The following is a 17,898-nucleotide window of genomic DNA, read 5'->3' as shown; positions in this document are numbered from 1 at the left end:
GTTCGACAATTATCATAGGATCAACTTCAGGCAACAATTTTCTACAGGTGTCAAGAAACTCCGCGATTTGAATATAAGATATAAATGGGGTTCCCCCTCTAAACTGATTGTAAGGAGGGTGGACCGCACATAATTAACAATCCTTTGGAACTTGACGACCTTCTAAATAATCTAATCTCAACTGAAAGCCAATAATGGACTGAGTAGCTAATTTATTATATAATTTATCTTTACTGTATGTTTTTTTGTTTTTTTTTGTATTGAATATTAATTATTTTGCACTAAGTTCACTTTATTTGTGGAAATTGCACTTCAGTGCTGGTTGATGAGTTCTTATTTATTTATTTATTTTTTCTGTACTTTTGCATTTTATATTATGTGATTTTATACACTAATTTATGTAAAATGGGAATCTTTATTTATTTTATTTATTAATAATTATATACAGAATACCAATTGTTTTGCACTAAAGCCACTTTATTTGTGGAAATGGCACTTTAATATTGGTTGATTAGCACAATTTACTACTATGGAACAGATTTTCTTTTTTCTTTTTTTTTTTTTGTATTGAATATTAATTATTTTGCACTAAGTTCACTTTATTTGTGGAAATTGCACTTCAGTGCTGGTTGATGAGTTCTCATTTATTTATTTATTTATGTTTTTTTTTATTTTATTTTTTTATATTTTTGCATTTTATATTATGTGATTTTATATACTAATTCATGTAAAATGGGAATCTTTATTTACTTAATTTATTTATTAATAATTAGATATATAGTCCAAATATTGCACTTATATATATATATAGAATACCAATTGTTTCGCACTAAAGCCACTTTATTTGTGGAAATGGCACTTTAATATTGGTTGATTAGCACAATTTACTACTATGGAACAGATTTCTTTTTTTTTTTTTTTTTTTCCCCCTTTTCATTATACTATGCGATTTTGCACATTAATTTATGTAAAATGGGAATCTTTATTTATTCAATTTACTTATTAATAATTAGATATATAGTGCAATTACTGCACTTATACATACTGAACATCATTTGTCTCGTACTAAAGTCCCTTTGTGGAAATGGCACTTTAATATTGGTTGATTAGCACATTTTATTGTGAAATAGTTTTTTTTTTTTTTTCTCTCTATTTTAACACTTTATGCGATTTTGCACAGTAATTTAGGTACAATGGACTTAATTTATATATTATTAATTATATATATTGTGCAATTATTACACTTACAGGTATTGAATACCAATTGTTTCACACTAATGTCACTTTATCTGTGGAAATAGTACTTTAATATTGGTCGATTAGTACACATTTATTATTATGCAATTTTTTTTTTTTTTATTTTTTTTTTCTCTTTTTCCGTTTAGATACTTTACATTATATACTATGTGACTCTGTACACTAATCTATTAACTTTTTTATTTAATTATTTATTTATCTACTTCATTCTCCTTTTATATATGTATAATGGGAATCTTTATCTACTTAATCTTTATTTAATTTTTATATTATTAATTAGATATATACTAAGGTATTGAATACCAATTGTCTTGCACCATGTTATTTTATTTTTGGAAATGGCAAAGGGGTTTTTCTAATGATTGATTAGCCTTTTAAAGTTAAACTTGGATTAGCAAACACAACGTGCCGTTGGAACGCAGGAATGATGGGAGTGATAAAGAGCCTCTGAAAAATCAGCCGTTTTCAGCTACAATCATTCAGTCATTTATAACATTAATGATGCCTGTGCTGTATTTCTGATGCATTTCATGTCATTTTAAAAGACAACATTTGTTTTCAGAGACAGTTCTATGTGACCTCATACTTTTGGATGGTGGAGTTAGATATGTATATATATAGATAGATAGATAGATAGATAGATAGATAGATAGATAGATAGATATAATGCCAATATATTAGTGGTAATATAAACAAAACTCTTGGGGACTCTTATCAAGAGAATCTAAGAGTAATAAAGTAACAGAGTAATAAAGTGACATTTAAAGAAGCGACCTGATTAAGGGTTAAAATTTGTGTAAAAGGGGCACGAGAAGACAAGCAGTCGCAGGGTCAACCCTTGAACACTGAACAAGATGGCTCCGGATATAAAAACATCAAATCCATGGCATGTAGCTGTATGTCCTAGCTAGGTCTTGGGATAAGAACGGGATCGGCATATTGTTATCCCGACGACTGAGTGAAGATGCGACCAAGGACTGATTAAGGTCGGAGTCTGCAGTCAAACTCTATTTCTGTGTTTCCTGTACAAAATTAAATATGATTTAATGATCTCTTTTTTTTCCCAGTGTGATACAGTGTTAGCTAATGCATACACACATATATAACCCTGGGGACGGTCACCTGTGGGATCCACAAGGTCCTCCATGATGACCTAATTTTAATGAGAATATACACTAACATTAATCTAAATGCCTATATTATGTGTTTCAATCGTCAACGTGCGCATGCCCAAAGCGCTTTTCACAGGAGTGTGTACTTATGCAGGTTCTGGTACCCTAAACACCTACTTAATGAGTAGACCATCAGGCTATGAGTTATTCTTTTTCTGCTTGTAACAAATACGTGTTTTTTTCTTGCAAGGGTTCAAAAACCTACTTTCTTGTTAGCATCCGGTTTCAGCTCAGTCATTTTGTGACATAACATTGTAACAGCAGCGGCTCCAGACATACCGTGAACTCCTTGTGGATGATCGCAATGTAGGGGACACATTTTGTGTTATCCCAATGGGCAATAAAACCACCGTACATAACTATCACACTATGCAATGAAGAGATGCATACAACATACATCATACACTGCACATCAGGCAAGCCCCAACTCTTCAACCAGCGACATCATTAATTAAGAGACATAATCAGAAGCTTTGGGAAGCAAAAGGTACAACCAGGGTTCATGGAATTTTATTAAGGAGAAAAACGACACAAAATCCTGATCCGTTTCATACATTTATAATACATCTATAATAACACAAGACAGGTGGAATTCATATAATCATTGAAAACTGTTCATCGGACTTTTAGTCACAAGCCACGTATTGATAGCGAAGTCACTATAAAAACAAAGGGGTAAACTAGCAGTTTTAATGGGTTAACAACTTCCATGTCTGCTTACGGTGAATACTTCACTCGCACACACACATAGCTCTTTTAAGCAGCTCCTCACTAATTTCCCTTTAGGTGCCCCTCTAAAAACTATATTGGGATGTTCTTCCAAAATATCTCTTAAGTCATCATCCTTCCTCAGGAGATGCCAACGACGCTTAATAATCCTTTTCATTTTCTCACCTGCTCCGTTATAATTTCAAACAAGGGGAATGCTTCTCATTCTCCGCTCATCTTTTTTCTTGCGTTCAACATATAAAAGATCTTTCTGGATCATACTTCTTTTCAATAAAAGAATTCTTAATTGTTTGGGCTTGTTTGACATATTGTTTTTTTATTCGTACAGTTTCTTTTTTTTACTATAATTAATGTAACTATTTACATCGACTGATTTCAAGGTCTTTAAATTAGAATTTACAACATAAATGTTTAGGTCCAAAAAACCAACTTCATCACCACAAAAGATGGAAGTTAACTTATTTAGTGTAGACAAAGGGATGTTCCCCGAGCGTCTGTCCTGTATATGTATATATTGATCCAAATCTAGTTACCTATAAAAGATATATTGATTACACGTTCTTTATGACTATTAATGAACTTAACATCTTTTAGTTTTTTTTTACCATCCTTAAAAACAATAATAAAATACGTCCATTAGGAACATGTGGTTGTATGGTGTATTACAATGTAACCAGATACTAAATAAAACACAGACACAATGTCTTTGGATGAACAAAGGCCGTGGTCTTTTATTTAGCTTATCACAAATTTACCATATAAACACTCAACCAATAACTTAGTATCAACTTCATAAATAACCACAACTCTTGGGCCAAACCACAGAGTTAATAAATTAAAACAAGGCCGACTGCCCCAAAGCCGGTCGGCCTACCACTGAAAACAACCCCTATGTTCACTCTCTTTACAGAAAGCAACTTAACCCCAATAAAAGCCACGACAAAATATATACTTTTTTTTTTTTTATAAAATAGAAAAATACATATACATAAAATAAAAAAGAGGAGGGGGGGCGGGCGACAATTCAGCAGCTCTTCCATGCTGCCCCCCGAAGCCTTGCTGAAAACCGCCGCTCACCAGACGCAATAAAGGTCAGTGCAGTCGGTTAACGCAGCCTGGGGTAGTGAAAAGCACGCCTCAGGAACAGCGCTTATATAGGGCAAAATCCCGCCCAAACCATAGCGCGAGCTGTCTGCGAGCGCAACAAAAAGCAGCAGCGCGAGGCAAACTAAGCGGCGCGAGGCAAACTAAGCGGCGCGAGCCGCTACCAGAACATTCTTTTCAAAAAAGGCGGGCAAAACTAAGCGGCGCGAGCGCATGCCAAACACAAACCAGGCTGTCCTTTGCCTGACCCCTGCAGAGTTAACCCTTTCACATCCTTAGCTCCCCAACAACCACATGTAACCCTGTGCTATTTACACAGGGTTTTTTCAGTATAAGATTTTGAGGTTTTTATTATACCCCAGCAAGGGATATCTAAATGCCTCAATTGCTTTAATAATTTGTATCTTTAAATTATTTTCAAGAAATTCATTTCCATCAGATTTTCTGTAAAAGTTATACCTAAATATCATCTACGTTTTTAGTTTGTACGACTGATTTATTTGTGCTTAATTTATATTTTGTGATTTTCCTATAATCTTCAATCTCTTTCAATAAATAAGGCAAAAGATGATGATGCATGAAGATCATTTTTTACACTATCTTTACTGTTTGGGAATCCTTTTATATTTCGATTATTTCTTACCTTTTATTTTTCGATTATTTCTTATATTAATTGCTAATGATTCAATAGTCATATTAGATGAAAGCAATTAGAGCATACGTTGGGGGCCACAGTTGTAGCTGATGAGGGAAAATACAATGCCATTATTGCTTAATATTATTGTTTTATTAAGAAATCTCCCACCCACCCTGTCAAAGGCCTTCTCGGCATCTAATGACAGGGTAAGCGAGGGGAGCATCTATTTTTCTCTGTTAAATTTAAAATATCAGTTCATCTTCTTGTATTTTGATCTTTTTAGAACATAACCTATTTGATATGCGGGTATAACTGAGGGGTTTTTTTTTTACTCCTCTGAGCTAGGATGGCTGCATATATTTTTATATCATTAAGAAAGAAAGCAGTAGAAACAAAGTTAAGGTTTTCTCTTCATTTGTAACAAAGAAGCAGTACTGCATCAAACAACAATTAACTTGCCATTCAAAAAATGTGATCTACATGCTAACATGTCCTTGCGGACTACAGTATGTAGGACGCACTACGAGACAATTACACATCCGAATAGAAGAACACATGAGAAACATTAAAAAAGGAGCGTTAAACCATAGTGTACCCTTACATTTTTTAACACATCATAATAAAGATGCAAAATGTCTCGAATTTTTAGGGATTGCAAAAATAAATAGCTTTTGGAGAGGGGGCAACCTTTTAGACCAGTTAGGTAAGGCTGAAATGAAATGGATTTATAATTTAAAAACTCTTATACCAAATGGATTGAATAATGACTTTGAACTTTGTCATTTTCTCTAAATTATTATTTTTTAATTATTTATTATGATATATATATCAATACTTTGGTTTTATATATATTTTATGATGTATTTTATAAAAATTGTTTTATCTAGTGTATAAATGATTTTGAGGCCTTTTTCTTATTGTTTATTTATCGGTATATTAGTACTTTCTTTATCGAATTCTTACTATATTTTTATAAATCCATTTCAGGAGACAATGTATTTTTAAGGCAAGAAGTTTAAATAGCCCCCTAACTACATGGTCAATTAATGTGGATGGTGATAATAATTTTATACCACACATGCGAATTACGCAAATATTTATTCATTTATATTCTTATCCTGTATATTTACATATGATCTATTATATAGTTGTTATCTTATAGATTTACTACTTATGATAATGTATATTAACTAATTTATTCCCTTATAGTATTAATGATAAAGACCTACATTTTAAAATACAATTAAGAACTGTTTCAAATATAATTAAGGATTGTTTTGAATATATCTAAGGACTATTTTAATATGATTCTATATTGTGATCCTGTTTAATTAATTTATTAAATGCATATACTTTAATTATAATAAAGAACCCAATTATGGACAATTGACAAATCTATGTGGACAATTAACCATTGATCTAAGACGGCTATAAAGGAGCACAGAAAGGGATCCACCAACGTACCTGAGGAAGTATAGCACGAAACGCGTCGTACGTTGCACGTTGTGACAGAGGAGAAGGAGGACGTGACTTTTATTTGCGGATATACCGTATTTGCTCGATTATAAGACGACCCTGATTATAAGACGACCCCCCAAAATCTGAATATTAACTTAGGAAACAAAGGAAAAGCCTGAATATAAGACGACCCCAAAGGAAAAAAGTTTTACCAGTAAATGTTAATTCATGTAAACTATTTTTTTTAATAAAAGCTATGATTGAGAAAAAGATTTTTTTTGTTTTTATTTCTTGTATTTTCCAACCTGTCCCCCAGTTACGCACATCTGCCCCCAGGCTTGCCACTCCAATATGGCACTGTGGCCCATGATATGCCTTTTAACCCTCTATATGCCACTGTGCCCCATGGTATGCCTTTTGACCCCCTATGTGCCACTCTGCGTCCAGAAATGCCTTATACCCCTATATCCCATTCTGGCATTTAGGGGGTTAAAATGCATATTATGGGGCAGAGTGGCATATAGGGAGGTATAAGGCATTTCAGGAGGCAGAGTGGCATTAAGGGAGTTAAAAGGCATTGTACAGAGCACTCTGCCTCCAGAAATGCCTTATACCACTATATGCCACTCTGCCATTTAGGGGGTTAAAAGGCATATTATGGGGCAGAGTGGCATATAGGGAGGTATAAGGCATTTCAGGAGGCAGAGTGCTCTATTAAATGCCCCCTTAACGCCACTCCAGAAATGCCCTATGCCCCCATTTAACACACACACCCTATACCCCCATTTAACTAACTAACTAACACACACACACACTCTCTCCCCCCCTCTCTCCCCCCCCTTCCCCCGCTCTCCCCCCTCTCTTACCGGTGCTTCCAGCCGGGGCAGCGGGTTGACGTCGCCTTCTGCTGCAGCCAGAAGGAGGTGTGGCTAGCAGCGGGGGTTTGTATGCGTCCGTCGCGTATACTTTCCCCGGCTGTCAGAGATCAGAGTTCCCCGCACCGGTGCGGGGAACTCTGATCTCTGACAGTCGGGGAAGGTCTATGCGACGGACGCAGACAACCCCCGCTGCTAGCCACACCTCCTTCCGGCTGCAGCGGACGTTGTCTACGCGGATCGCTGCCCCGGCAACACAGCAGGAAGCACCGGTAAGTGTGTGTATGATGGGGGGGGGGGGGAGTCGGGTGAGACAGGAGGATCCAGGTCCCCTGCAGCGGTGCGGGGGATCTGGATCTTAGTCTCCTAATCAGACCTCTATTTGAGGTCTGATTAGAAGACGACCCCGATTAGAAGACGAGGGGTATTTTTCAGAGCATTTGCTCTGAAAAAAACCTCGTCTTATAATCGAGCAAATACGGTACATTCGGCTGTGCAGCAGTGGATGAACGCGGGATGCCGTGATTTTGAAAACTGCCGCTAGTCCGATTATTTATTTATTTTATATATTAAAGTATTCATCTTTATCTCACCCTCGCCTCCGGATCTGTGCTTTGAAGAATTTGGGAGTAGTTACCTTGATTTCTCGCTCTTCTTCCGAGATCACGAAGTTTTGAATAATTCTACGGTGGAGATTGAAATTTATTCGGGAGACGAACAATCCCTCCCGCTCACCCCCCTACGCGGTTTATGGGCTTGAATAAGCCCCACCAAACGTAAGGGTCCATTTTGCCTGTTAGATATATACACACAACTATTTTGATGAATTACACTATGATGTTTTTTTCTTTTCTCTTTGTTTTATGATTGAATTTTACATACTGCTCAGATTTCCTTGAAGCTACATTGAATTGGTATCATTTGCATTATTTATACTCACTTGGTGTGAGGGGCGCGGTCACCTATATATGTTTATTGTAGTTTTTCTTTAACAAAGTGGGGATTTGTTCTGAGGTGTACCAGCAGCACATTCACATTTATTTATTTATTACATTTTTTGCTTGTATATTTGTATCTTATATTATTTATATAATTCTATTGCGCACTACTCACTTTTTATTCTGGTGTGATTTTATGTTTAAAAATGATATAGATTAATGAGGTAAAGTAAGAGGGATTGTGTGTAGAAGATTACATATCAATGGCTGATAGGTATGGCTGTGATTGATGGGTTCAACAACCTGTGGGAGTTTGTCCCTCACCGTTTTCACTCTGGCCAATCAGCATTTACCAGGGGAGGGGCAAGCATTAGTGCCGACACCACTTTAAACTGTCAGTTGCCACAGTTACAAACTGATAAGAGCTGTAGCGTGACACATCGGCAGTTAGCTCATATACAATAATGCAAGTTAATAGTTTATTTTAGCGCAGGACATGTACCGTTATGAGGTGGATTGGAGAAGCTGTAGTGGCTATTGTAGTGTTTTACAGGGACTGCAGCAGACATTTTGTCCCCTGCTCCTGAGTAGAGTCCTGCCCAGACCTAGTGCCCCACTACTACTACCCCACTACTACAGCACCTCTTTGACCCTCCTTATTCTGGGGGAACCTTTTTAACATCTTTTTCTTATAATATTGGGGGAAATTCAGTCCTCCACAGGGCTGCATGTGTGTATCATCTGCCAGTGCCTGTCTGCCCAGGTCCAGTGCCCTACTAATGCTGCTGCTGCACCTCTTTGACAGTCCTTATTTTGGGGGGAACCATTTTTATAAATTTCTATAATATTGGCGAAATTCAGTCCTTCTCCATGGGGCTGCGTGTGCCTATCATTTGCCAGTATCTGCTTGTCTAGCCCCAGTGCCCTACTACTAATGCTGCTGCACCTCTTTGACATGCCTTATTTTGGGGGATCCTTTTTAAAAAAAATAAAATAATAATTCTATAATACTGGGGAAATTCAGTCCTTCTCCATGGGGGTCCGTGTGCCTATTACCTGCCATTCTCTGCCAGCTCAATGCTCTTCTATTGCTACTACTTTGACCGTCCTACCTCTGGGGCGGGGAGAACCTTTTTTTCTTTAAAATGTATATAATGAAAGTCGAGTCCAGAAGGTGTCACGAACCTCCCTCTTTGGGAACGCACCCCGAATGTCATTCCTGAAACAAAAACTATTTTGACCACCATAATATATTAACTGGGTAAATCTTTTGTTTCCTCAATACATTGTTGTTGTGTTTTGGAGGAACATAATCTTAAAAACGTATCTCAAATTAATAGTAGATATAGATCTGGTTATGTTACACTTTCTGGTTAAAAGATACAAAGATTCATATCACTTAACGTATGTAATTCAAATTAATAGAAGACACTAACGCGTTTTAAAAATGTTTTGACATATTAAGAGGGTAAAGGCTATTTGTAATTTCCACAATATCATAGGACTTTGACGGCACCGTGGCATGCGGTGGTGGCGGCGGCGTTAATTCTTCTATATTTCTAAAACACAGATTTTGTCTCCAATTAGCTTAATTTTACTTCTAAGGCTTGATTTTTGTCAGTTAACAGATAAAAATTGTTAATCGTCATCCAGATTTGTTTTTCAACAATTGTATTCTGTTTACTAATAAATTAATATCTGCCTTAATTTATTTTGAGTTAGTTATTAATTCTTTCATTTCAACCAATATACCATTTAAACAGCTTTTTTAACAGCTCTGGAGGGACTATTGCTTTCAACCTAAATAATGGATGTGTGAATTAATGAAATTTCCATTAATGATCCATCTTCCCCTTCTTCAGAGACTGGAGAATCCTTGCTTTTGATCTTTATTTCCTTTTGGAGAAGCCTTTCTCTGCTGCAACTTTTTAGATTACATTTTAAGACAGATTTATTTGAGCAGACACGGATATAACAATATCGTGAATCAACCTTTAATGTAACCACTGTGGGCCTAGTTATTCCGTGCAACACTGAGTCAGCTTTCATCAAATCTCAGATAGTGAACTTATAGTTTCACAGCTACTACAGACCCTCAGTTGATTCGGGTTTAATTTAGCGCTTTAGGCAAATATTGGGACTCTTTAATGTTTGAGAATAGTTCCTTATGTCCTAATTTCTACAGTTACAACATGCAAGGTATTTCAAAACAGAAGAAAGAAAAGAGAAAAGAAGATAAGCCTAATATCTTAACTATCATACCAAATTTGTATTTGAATTTCTTTTAAGACCATGAGACTTTTGTAAAATAAAACAGAAAAGAAAAGTTATTTTGCTAAACATTTAATGAAACTTTATTTACATGTCAAAAACAGGTCAACTGACTCTTTTTAGTAGAAATGACTGAACTAAAACCAGCATGCCCATAGCCGCTACAATAGCCACACTCATTATCACCGCCATTGACATAGATCGAGGGACCAGAATGGATGAGGTGTTCAGAAAGTCTACACTTGGAAAGGCAGCTCTTAAGCATGAGTTGCTTTTTTCCCAGAACAGGCAGTGACATTGTAAGTCAAAATCAGATCTGAATACACTTTTTTGGGGGTGCTCACAATTGTTATGAGGCACTTTCTTTGAGGCTGCGTTGTCTCCCATGTTTCGGCCAGCTCCACTACTCGTCCAGCATGCAAGAGTCCGTAGCCAAAATAGTGGCTCACTTTTCTTCCCACTCCATTTATGACCCAATCGTCAGCCATTAGGTGAGCAGGACTGGACGCTCTTACCACGATATGTTGTATATCCCTCCATGTAAGATCTGGGTTTGCCTCCAATGCCAAAGCAAGGATCCCGGCAGCAAGTGGAGCGGCGGCTGAAGTCCCAGTGTGTTAATCTGTACACGTGTGGCGTATATCAGTGGTGATAAAAGTCCCTTCCTCACCACCACTGCTGCTGTAAGTGCTTGTAAGTTTGCATGCACACGCCTCACTGTACCAAGGGACCGTTCCACGTTTTGTGGCACCCCCAACAGCAATAGTGTAAATACTGTTGGAGTAGCCGTCACTGTTGCAGTAGTCATTATTCCTGCCACCGTTTCCAGATGCTTTGACAGATCCAAAGCCACCGCGGCCATTTAGTATTCCTTTGTAAAAAGCCTCAGAAGACAACACTCCTGGTCCATCCAGTACCTTTCCATCATCAGAGGGACCCCAGCTGGCGCTATAAATGTCAATATGCTGTGGGTTCAAACTCAATGACTGAGCTTCAACAATGTCTGTGACTATCCCATCCAGCATTCGCACACCTCCTATTCTAGCGTTGTATGCTACTCCAGCGCCGCAGATATCATTATTGGCTGCGTTGTCTCCCATGTTTCAGCCGGCGCATCCAGAATTCCATGCATGCAAGAGCCCATAGCCGTGGTGGTTCTCATTAGATGGGTTATATCGGGGCTGAGGGTCAGGATCGTCGTCATTAAAATCGTAACTCGCCTCCGGATCATAGTTTAATGCGAGATCGGGGTGGTCCTTTTCAAGCCCATCATCCAGAACGGTCACCACCACGCCTCGTCCGGTATATCCACGATTCCAAGCAGTCTGGATGCCTAAGTCAAGATTTATATCCTTATGCAGGTACCGCTGCAAGCTGAAGAGGGGGTCTGTGGGAACCACATCAGGCTGTCTTTTCTCCCTTCTCTTCAGCGTCTGCTGCTCAGACCAGCTAACCTTGGGTTCTTTTTTCAGTTGAATGTTTCTACCCCAGTGAGGGCTGAAGGATTTCCTTTGAATGCCACGATGAGATAGATGGTAGAAATCACTGCCAAGGAGCACCTGCAAAACAGTTAATGCTCATAAAACAAATACATCATTTGAATAATAAATTCAATTTGTATAAAACACGGCGTGGTCTTTTATTTAGCGTTATAAAATATTACAAATCAACTTATTACTTATGAACATAAACAAATTGTAACCACATAAACACTCTTGTCCCAAACCAAACTTTAAAGTAGTCCCAGGCCATCCGCCCTAAAGCCAACTAAACAACAACCATTTGTGGTCCATCCCATACAAACCATGGCCTGCTCCACCATACTTAGCAGATTCAAATTGAAAATATCATAACCGATGTCTGACAAATGTATTCCATTACTTTTGTAAAGACCTTCACAGTCACCTTCTAGGTCCACATGCTTTAAACTTAACCCCCCCCCTTCCAGCGCCATAACTTTCTGCATGGACCTATTTAGCTTACACCTAACCCTATCTAGCGTTCTAAATTCTGGCCTTTTGAGCGAAATAAGCCTGTGAACCATTTCAGACGATATAATTACAGCCTCACTAAAATAGACTAAGAAATAAGAGCAGCAACAGCTCAACAGATTTAACCCCAAGTTGTCACCACAATGGATAACGATCACATTTGGCCATGGAAAAATATTCACATGTTCAAACAGAATACTCTCCATTTGACAAATTTCCAAGCCCCGAAGTCCTAACCAAAAAATATCAACTTTGTCATTTTCCAACCCGGGGTTTCCTCCACATCTCCTTATTTCCGCTCTCCTCTGAGCCCAGAAAATAAAGGAATGTCACACAACCCAAACCATTTTCGGATGGTGACCTAAAAAAAACCAAACATTAGCATTCTACAAAAGATTAGGTCTGACATAAATCTTAAAATGATCCGTTTTCCATCTCCAAATTGAAAATTCGTTAAAGGTTGTCCAGGTTGACCACGTACCAACCAATTCCCTGCAACCTTAGGACGCAGAGCCATAAAAGCCTCTGACATCTTCACTGGACACTTGCAATTCCCATCAACTCTTTGCAACTCTATCCAGCATCCTTTTGCTTTCCTGTCTGTTTTAAATTAATTCAAAAACAGTCGTAAATTATCACCGCAAACCACATCTTCCACTTGTAAGCCCGAGCCGCCCATGCCTTTTTATAGATATCCCAATAATAGATAAAGATCTAGCAATTAAAACACTTATCTGGGTGAAGTCAATTCTCAAATACTCTTTGGAAAGTTCAACCCTTTCATCTACGCTTGAGGTACCAGCTTCCCGAAGAGCTGAAAATCAAAGCATGACAAGGCATTAGCTAAAACGTTCTTCTTCCCCCGGGATATGCTTAGCTTTTAACCAAATATGATTGAACAAATGTAAAGTAAATCTCTTAATACATTAACCACGGGCACAGATTTAGCCTTCAATGTGTTAACAACCCAAACCAATCCCATATTATCGCAGTTTAATAATAATATTTTATTGCACCATAAGTGTCCCCAAAATTCCAAAGCTGCCACCACCACCTGCAACCATTTTTGGGGTCACTTAATTGCCACCCAAAAAATACCAAAAGAAAAAAAAGAGAAAAGGATGAGCTACCCGGTACGGTCATGACATCTATATAGTTTCTCGCCTGTAAATGCAAAAACATCTTCTCATTAAATACATTACTATTAAGTCACTTAAATGCAAAAATACATTTGTCAGCGGTGACATTAAATCACACAAAAACTATATATTCTCTGATCAAATATGAGACAAACTGATTAAAGAGTTTTTTCTGTAATGGGTAAAATTCAGAAAGCGAGACAGCAGCCCCAAACAAAAAGCCAAAATGTAATTATTATAGAAACGGCACAAATTCTTAGTTGATGACAGCCAGCGTTTCCATACGTCAGGTTAGCTTGATTTTTGGTTTTGAAAGATATGACATATGAGATCAGTCTATGCTTTTCCTTTCTTTCAAGCATGCTGTCAAACGGGCACGGTTTAATTGTTTTATTATTTAACATAAAATTTCCAGGTAGTCAAAATCCAAATTTGCAAAATAAGACGAGGAAAAGCTATTTTTGCCAAATAGTAAAAGGAATTTTATTGGTGTAACAGTGCTATCCGCGTCAGGTTGGGTCCCTGCGCAGATTCCAGATCTGATTTAGAGCACGGTGGTTGCCCATCAGACGGGACTGGGGTCTACTCGTGATCTTTTTCGTAGATACCAGTGAATGAAAACCACCAGCGTTCCCATAACCATTACAATGGCCACACAATTGTTATGAGGCACTTTCTTTGAGGCTGCGTTGTCTCCCATGTTTCGGCCAGCTCCACTACTCGTCCAGCATGCAAGAGTCCGTAGCCGAAATAGTGGCTCACTTTTCTTCCCACTCCATTTATGACCCAATCGTCAGCCATTAGGTGGGCAGGACTGGACGCTCTTACCACGATATGTTGTATATCCCTCCATGTAAGAGCTGGGTTTGCCTCCAATGCCAAAGCAAGGATCCCGGCAGCAAGTGGAGCGGCGGCTGAAGTCCCGGTGTGTTTATCTGTACACGTGTGGCGTATATCAGTGGTGATAAAAGTCCCTTCCTCACCACCATCACTGCTGTAAGTGCTTGTAAGTTTGCATGCACACACCTCACTGTACCAAGGGACCGTTCCACGTTTTGTGACACCCCCAACAGCAATAGTGTAGATACTGTTGGAGAAGCCGTCACTGTTGTAGTTGTCATTCCTGCCACCGTTTCCAGATGCCCAAACAAAGACAGATCCAAGGCCACGGCGGCCATTTAGTATTCCTTTGTAAAAAGCCTCAAAAGACAACACTCCTGGTCCATCCAGTAACTTTCCATCATCAGTGGGACCCCAGCTGGCGCTATAAATGTCAATATGCTGTGGGTTCAAACTCAACGACTGAGCTTCAACAATGTCTGTGACTATCCCATCCAGCATTCGCACACCTCCTATTCTAGCGTTGTATGCTACTCCAGCGCCGCAGATGCCATTATTGGCAACCGCAGCCACCTCGCCTGCACAGCGGGTCCCGTGGTAGTTCTCATTAGATGGGTTATATCGGGGCTGAGGGTCAGGATCGTCGTCATTAAAATCGTAACTCGCCTCCGGATCATAGTTTAATGCGAGATCGGGGTGGTCCTTTTCAAGCCCATCATCCAGAACGGTCACCACCACGCCTCGTCCGGTATATCCACGGTTCCAAGCAGTCTGGATGCCTAAGTCAAGATTTATATCCTTATGCAGGTACCGCTGCAAGCTGAAGACGGGGCCTGTGGGAAACATATCAGGCTGTCTTTTCTCCCTTCTCTTCAGCGTCTGCTGCTCAAACCAGCTAACCTTGGGTTCTTTTTTCAGTTGAATATTTCTACCCCAGTGAGGGCTGAAGGATTTCCTTTGAATGCCACGATGAGATAGATGGTAGAAATCCCTGCCAAGCACCACCTGCCCAAGGTTGATGAAACGAATTTCTGTGCAATACGTTCTGCCTCTACAGAGCCATCGGGTATGTGCACAGCCCAGCTATTTGTGTAAATCTCCAAAGAGAAGATCGCATGGATCAAAACAGTTAATAATCAAACACAAATACATAATTTGAATAATAAACAAACACAAACAAATTCAATTTGGATAAAGTAGGCAGTGGTTTTTTATTTAGCTTTACATAATACTACAAATCAATTTATGAACACAAATTGTAACCACATTAAAACTCTTGTCCCAATCCCAGAGTGAAAGCAAACTAACTAATCCCAGGCCATCAGCCCTAAAGCCAGAAAGCCAACTAAAAAAACAGCCACAAATGGATAAACAACAACCATTTGTGGTCCATCCCATAAAAACCACGGCCTGCTCCACCAGAAAGATCTCCACAGTCCCCTTCTAGGTCCACATGCTTAAAACTAAATCCCCCCTCCTTCCAGCCCCATAACTTTATGCATGGACCTATTTAGTTTACACCTAACCCTAGCGTTCTAAACTCTGGCCTTTTGAGCCAAATAAGCCCGTGTACCATTTCAGACGATATAATTACAGCCTCACTAAAATAACTTCTAATATTAGGAATTAAAAACAGCAACAGCTCAACAGATTTAACCTTCCCCAAATCATTGCCACCACAATGGATAATAATCACATTTGGCCATGGAAAAATATTCACATGTTCAAACACAATACTCTCCATTTGACAAATTTTTATGCCCCGAATTCCTAACCAAAAAATATTAACTTCGTCATTTTCAAACCCAGGGTTTCAACCACATCTCCTTATTTCCGCTCTCAGAAAATAAAGAAATGTCCTACAATCCAAACCACTTTCAGATGGTGATCTAAATAAAAAAAAAAACCTCAGCATTCTACAAAAGATTAGGTCTAACATACATCTTAAAATGGTCTGTTTCCCCTCTCCAGACTCTCCTAATGACCGATTTACGTGGAATAATTTTCTTTCTCCAAAACGAGAGTCGATAAACATTTTACGTCTAAATTGAAAATTTGTTAAAGGTTGACCGGAACCATGTGCCAACCAATTCCCTGCAACCTTACGACGCAGAGCCATTTGTTTTTGGTTTTTTTAGGTGATGTCAAAAACAGCCTAAAATTATCACCACAAACCACATCTTCCACTTGTAAACCTGAGCCGCCCTGCTTGTTGGAAAAGCTCAAAAAATGGCAATAACAAAAGCAGTTTTAAACAGACACGCTTCAAAACGGTTTCAACAAATTTTACCTAAACATCAACTCATGCAGTAACTCATATAGAGGTCTCCTAGAGTCCTGTGTTTAATACAACCAGAACCCTTTAAAATCAGTCTTAAAAAGAAGTCTTTAAAAACATTGCTTACCTAACAATTTAAAGAAAAAAAAACATAATAAACACCTATTAATAAAACCCTTCTTCATTATGTCCAAAACAAACTCCAATGTCTTCTCAATGCTAGCATCCACAATATTCGTAAAACACGATCACAATTTCCATGCCTTTTTATAGATATCCCAATAATAGATAAAGATCTAGCAATTAAAACACTTATCTGGGTGAAGTCAATTCTCAAATACTCTTTGGAAAGTTCAACCCCTTCTTCTACGCTTGAGGTACCAGCTTCCCGAAGAGCTGAAAATCAAAGCATGACAAGGCGTTAGCTAAAACGTTCTTCTTCCCCCGGGATATGCTTAGCTTCTAACCAAATATGATTGAACAAATGTACAGTAAATCTCTTAATACATTCACCACGGGCACAGATTTAGCCTTCAATGTGTTAACAACCCAAACAATCCCATATTATCGCAGTTTAATAATATTCTTTTATTGCACCATAAGTGTCCCCAAAATTCCAACGCTGCCACCACCACCACCTGCAACCATTTTTGGGGTCATTTAATTGCCACCCATTTACTCTGCCAAAATATATATATATGCAGAAAGATAAAAAGAAGCTACTTCTAAAGTTGCGATGAAAACATTCACTAGGTCACAGGAGTAACTTCATGCATCCTTTACATATTAGGTTGAGATTAAAGTTAGGTAGGATACACTTTTAATTTAAATATCTTTTCAATGCATAATGCCACCTCCATACAGAAAATACATTGTGACTCCCAAACACCCAAGATGAAATGTACACTCACTAGTAACGTATCCAGAGCATCAATTAATGTCAAAGAAAAACTGAAAGACAAAAACAGAACGGTAGAGAGAGAGGGAAAGCTTTTTTCACTGACCCCCTGAGCCCCTGTCCAGTATGTAACTCTCTCTATTACAGCCCTCAAAGCCTCCAATACCCATCTTCATATTCCCCACAATCAACTGAATTTATTCTGGGTGACTTTAACATTCCTTTATCATTCCTATTTAATCTTTCTCTATCGTCTGGTACTCTCCTACTCGATCCCTACGTTCTTCCTATGGGCTAAGGCTCTCCTCCTC

At 38.3% G+C, this 17,898-nt stretch overlaps 1 protein-coding gene and 1 pseudogene across 1 annotated transcript; both read right to left on the bottom strand.

The window, feature by feature from the left end:
- Positions 1 to 10,698: 10,698 nt before the first annotated feature.
- LOC149281607 (proprotein convertase subtilisin/kexin type 4 pseudogene) lies at positions 10,699 to 12,964 on the bottom strand (annotated as a pseudogene).
- A 1,249-nt stretch (positions 12,965 to 14,213) lies between these two features.
- On the bottom strand, positions 14,214 to 16,446 carry LOC149281606 (proprotein convertase subtilisin/kexin type 4-like). Its single transcript, XM_089499168.1, is given in 3 exon segments — positions 14,214 to 15,436; positions 15,439 to 15,508; positions 16,405 to 16,446. Coding segments are annotated over 3 exon segments (1,335 nt in total).
- Positions 16,447 to 17,898: the final 1,452 nt, after the last annotated feature.

The sequence above is a fragment of the Sceloporus occidentalis genome, unplaced genomic scaffold (assembly GCF_023333645.1).
Source record: "Sceloporus occidentalis isolate IW3139 unplaced genomic scaffold, rSceOcc1.0.p SCAF_130, whole genome shotgun sequence".
Taxonomy (NCBI): Eukaryota; Metazoa; Chordata; class Lepidosauria; order Squamata; family Phrynosomatidae; genus Sceloporus; species Sceloporus occidentalis.
The sequence above is the reverse complement of the archived record's forward strand: the minus strand, read 5'-3'. Positions and strand labels throughout refer to the sequence as shown.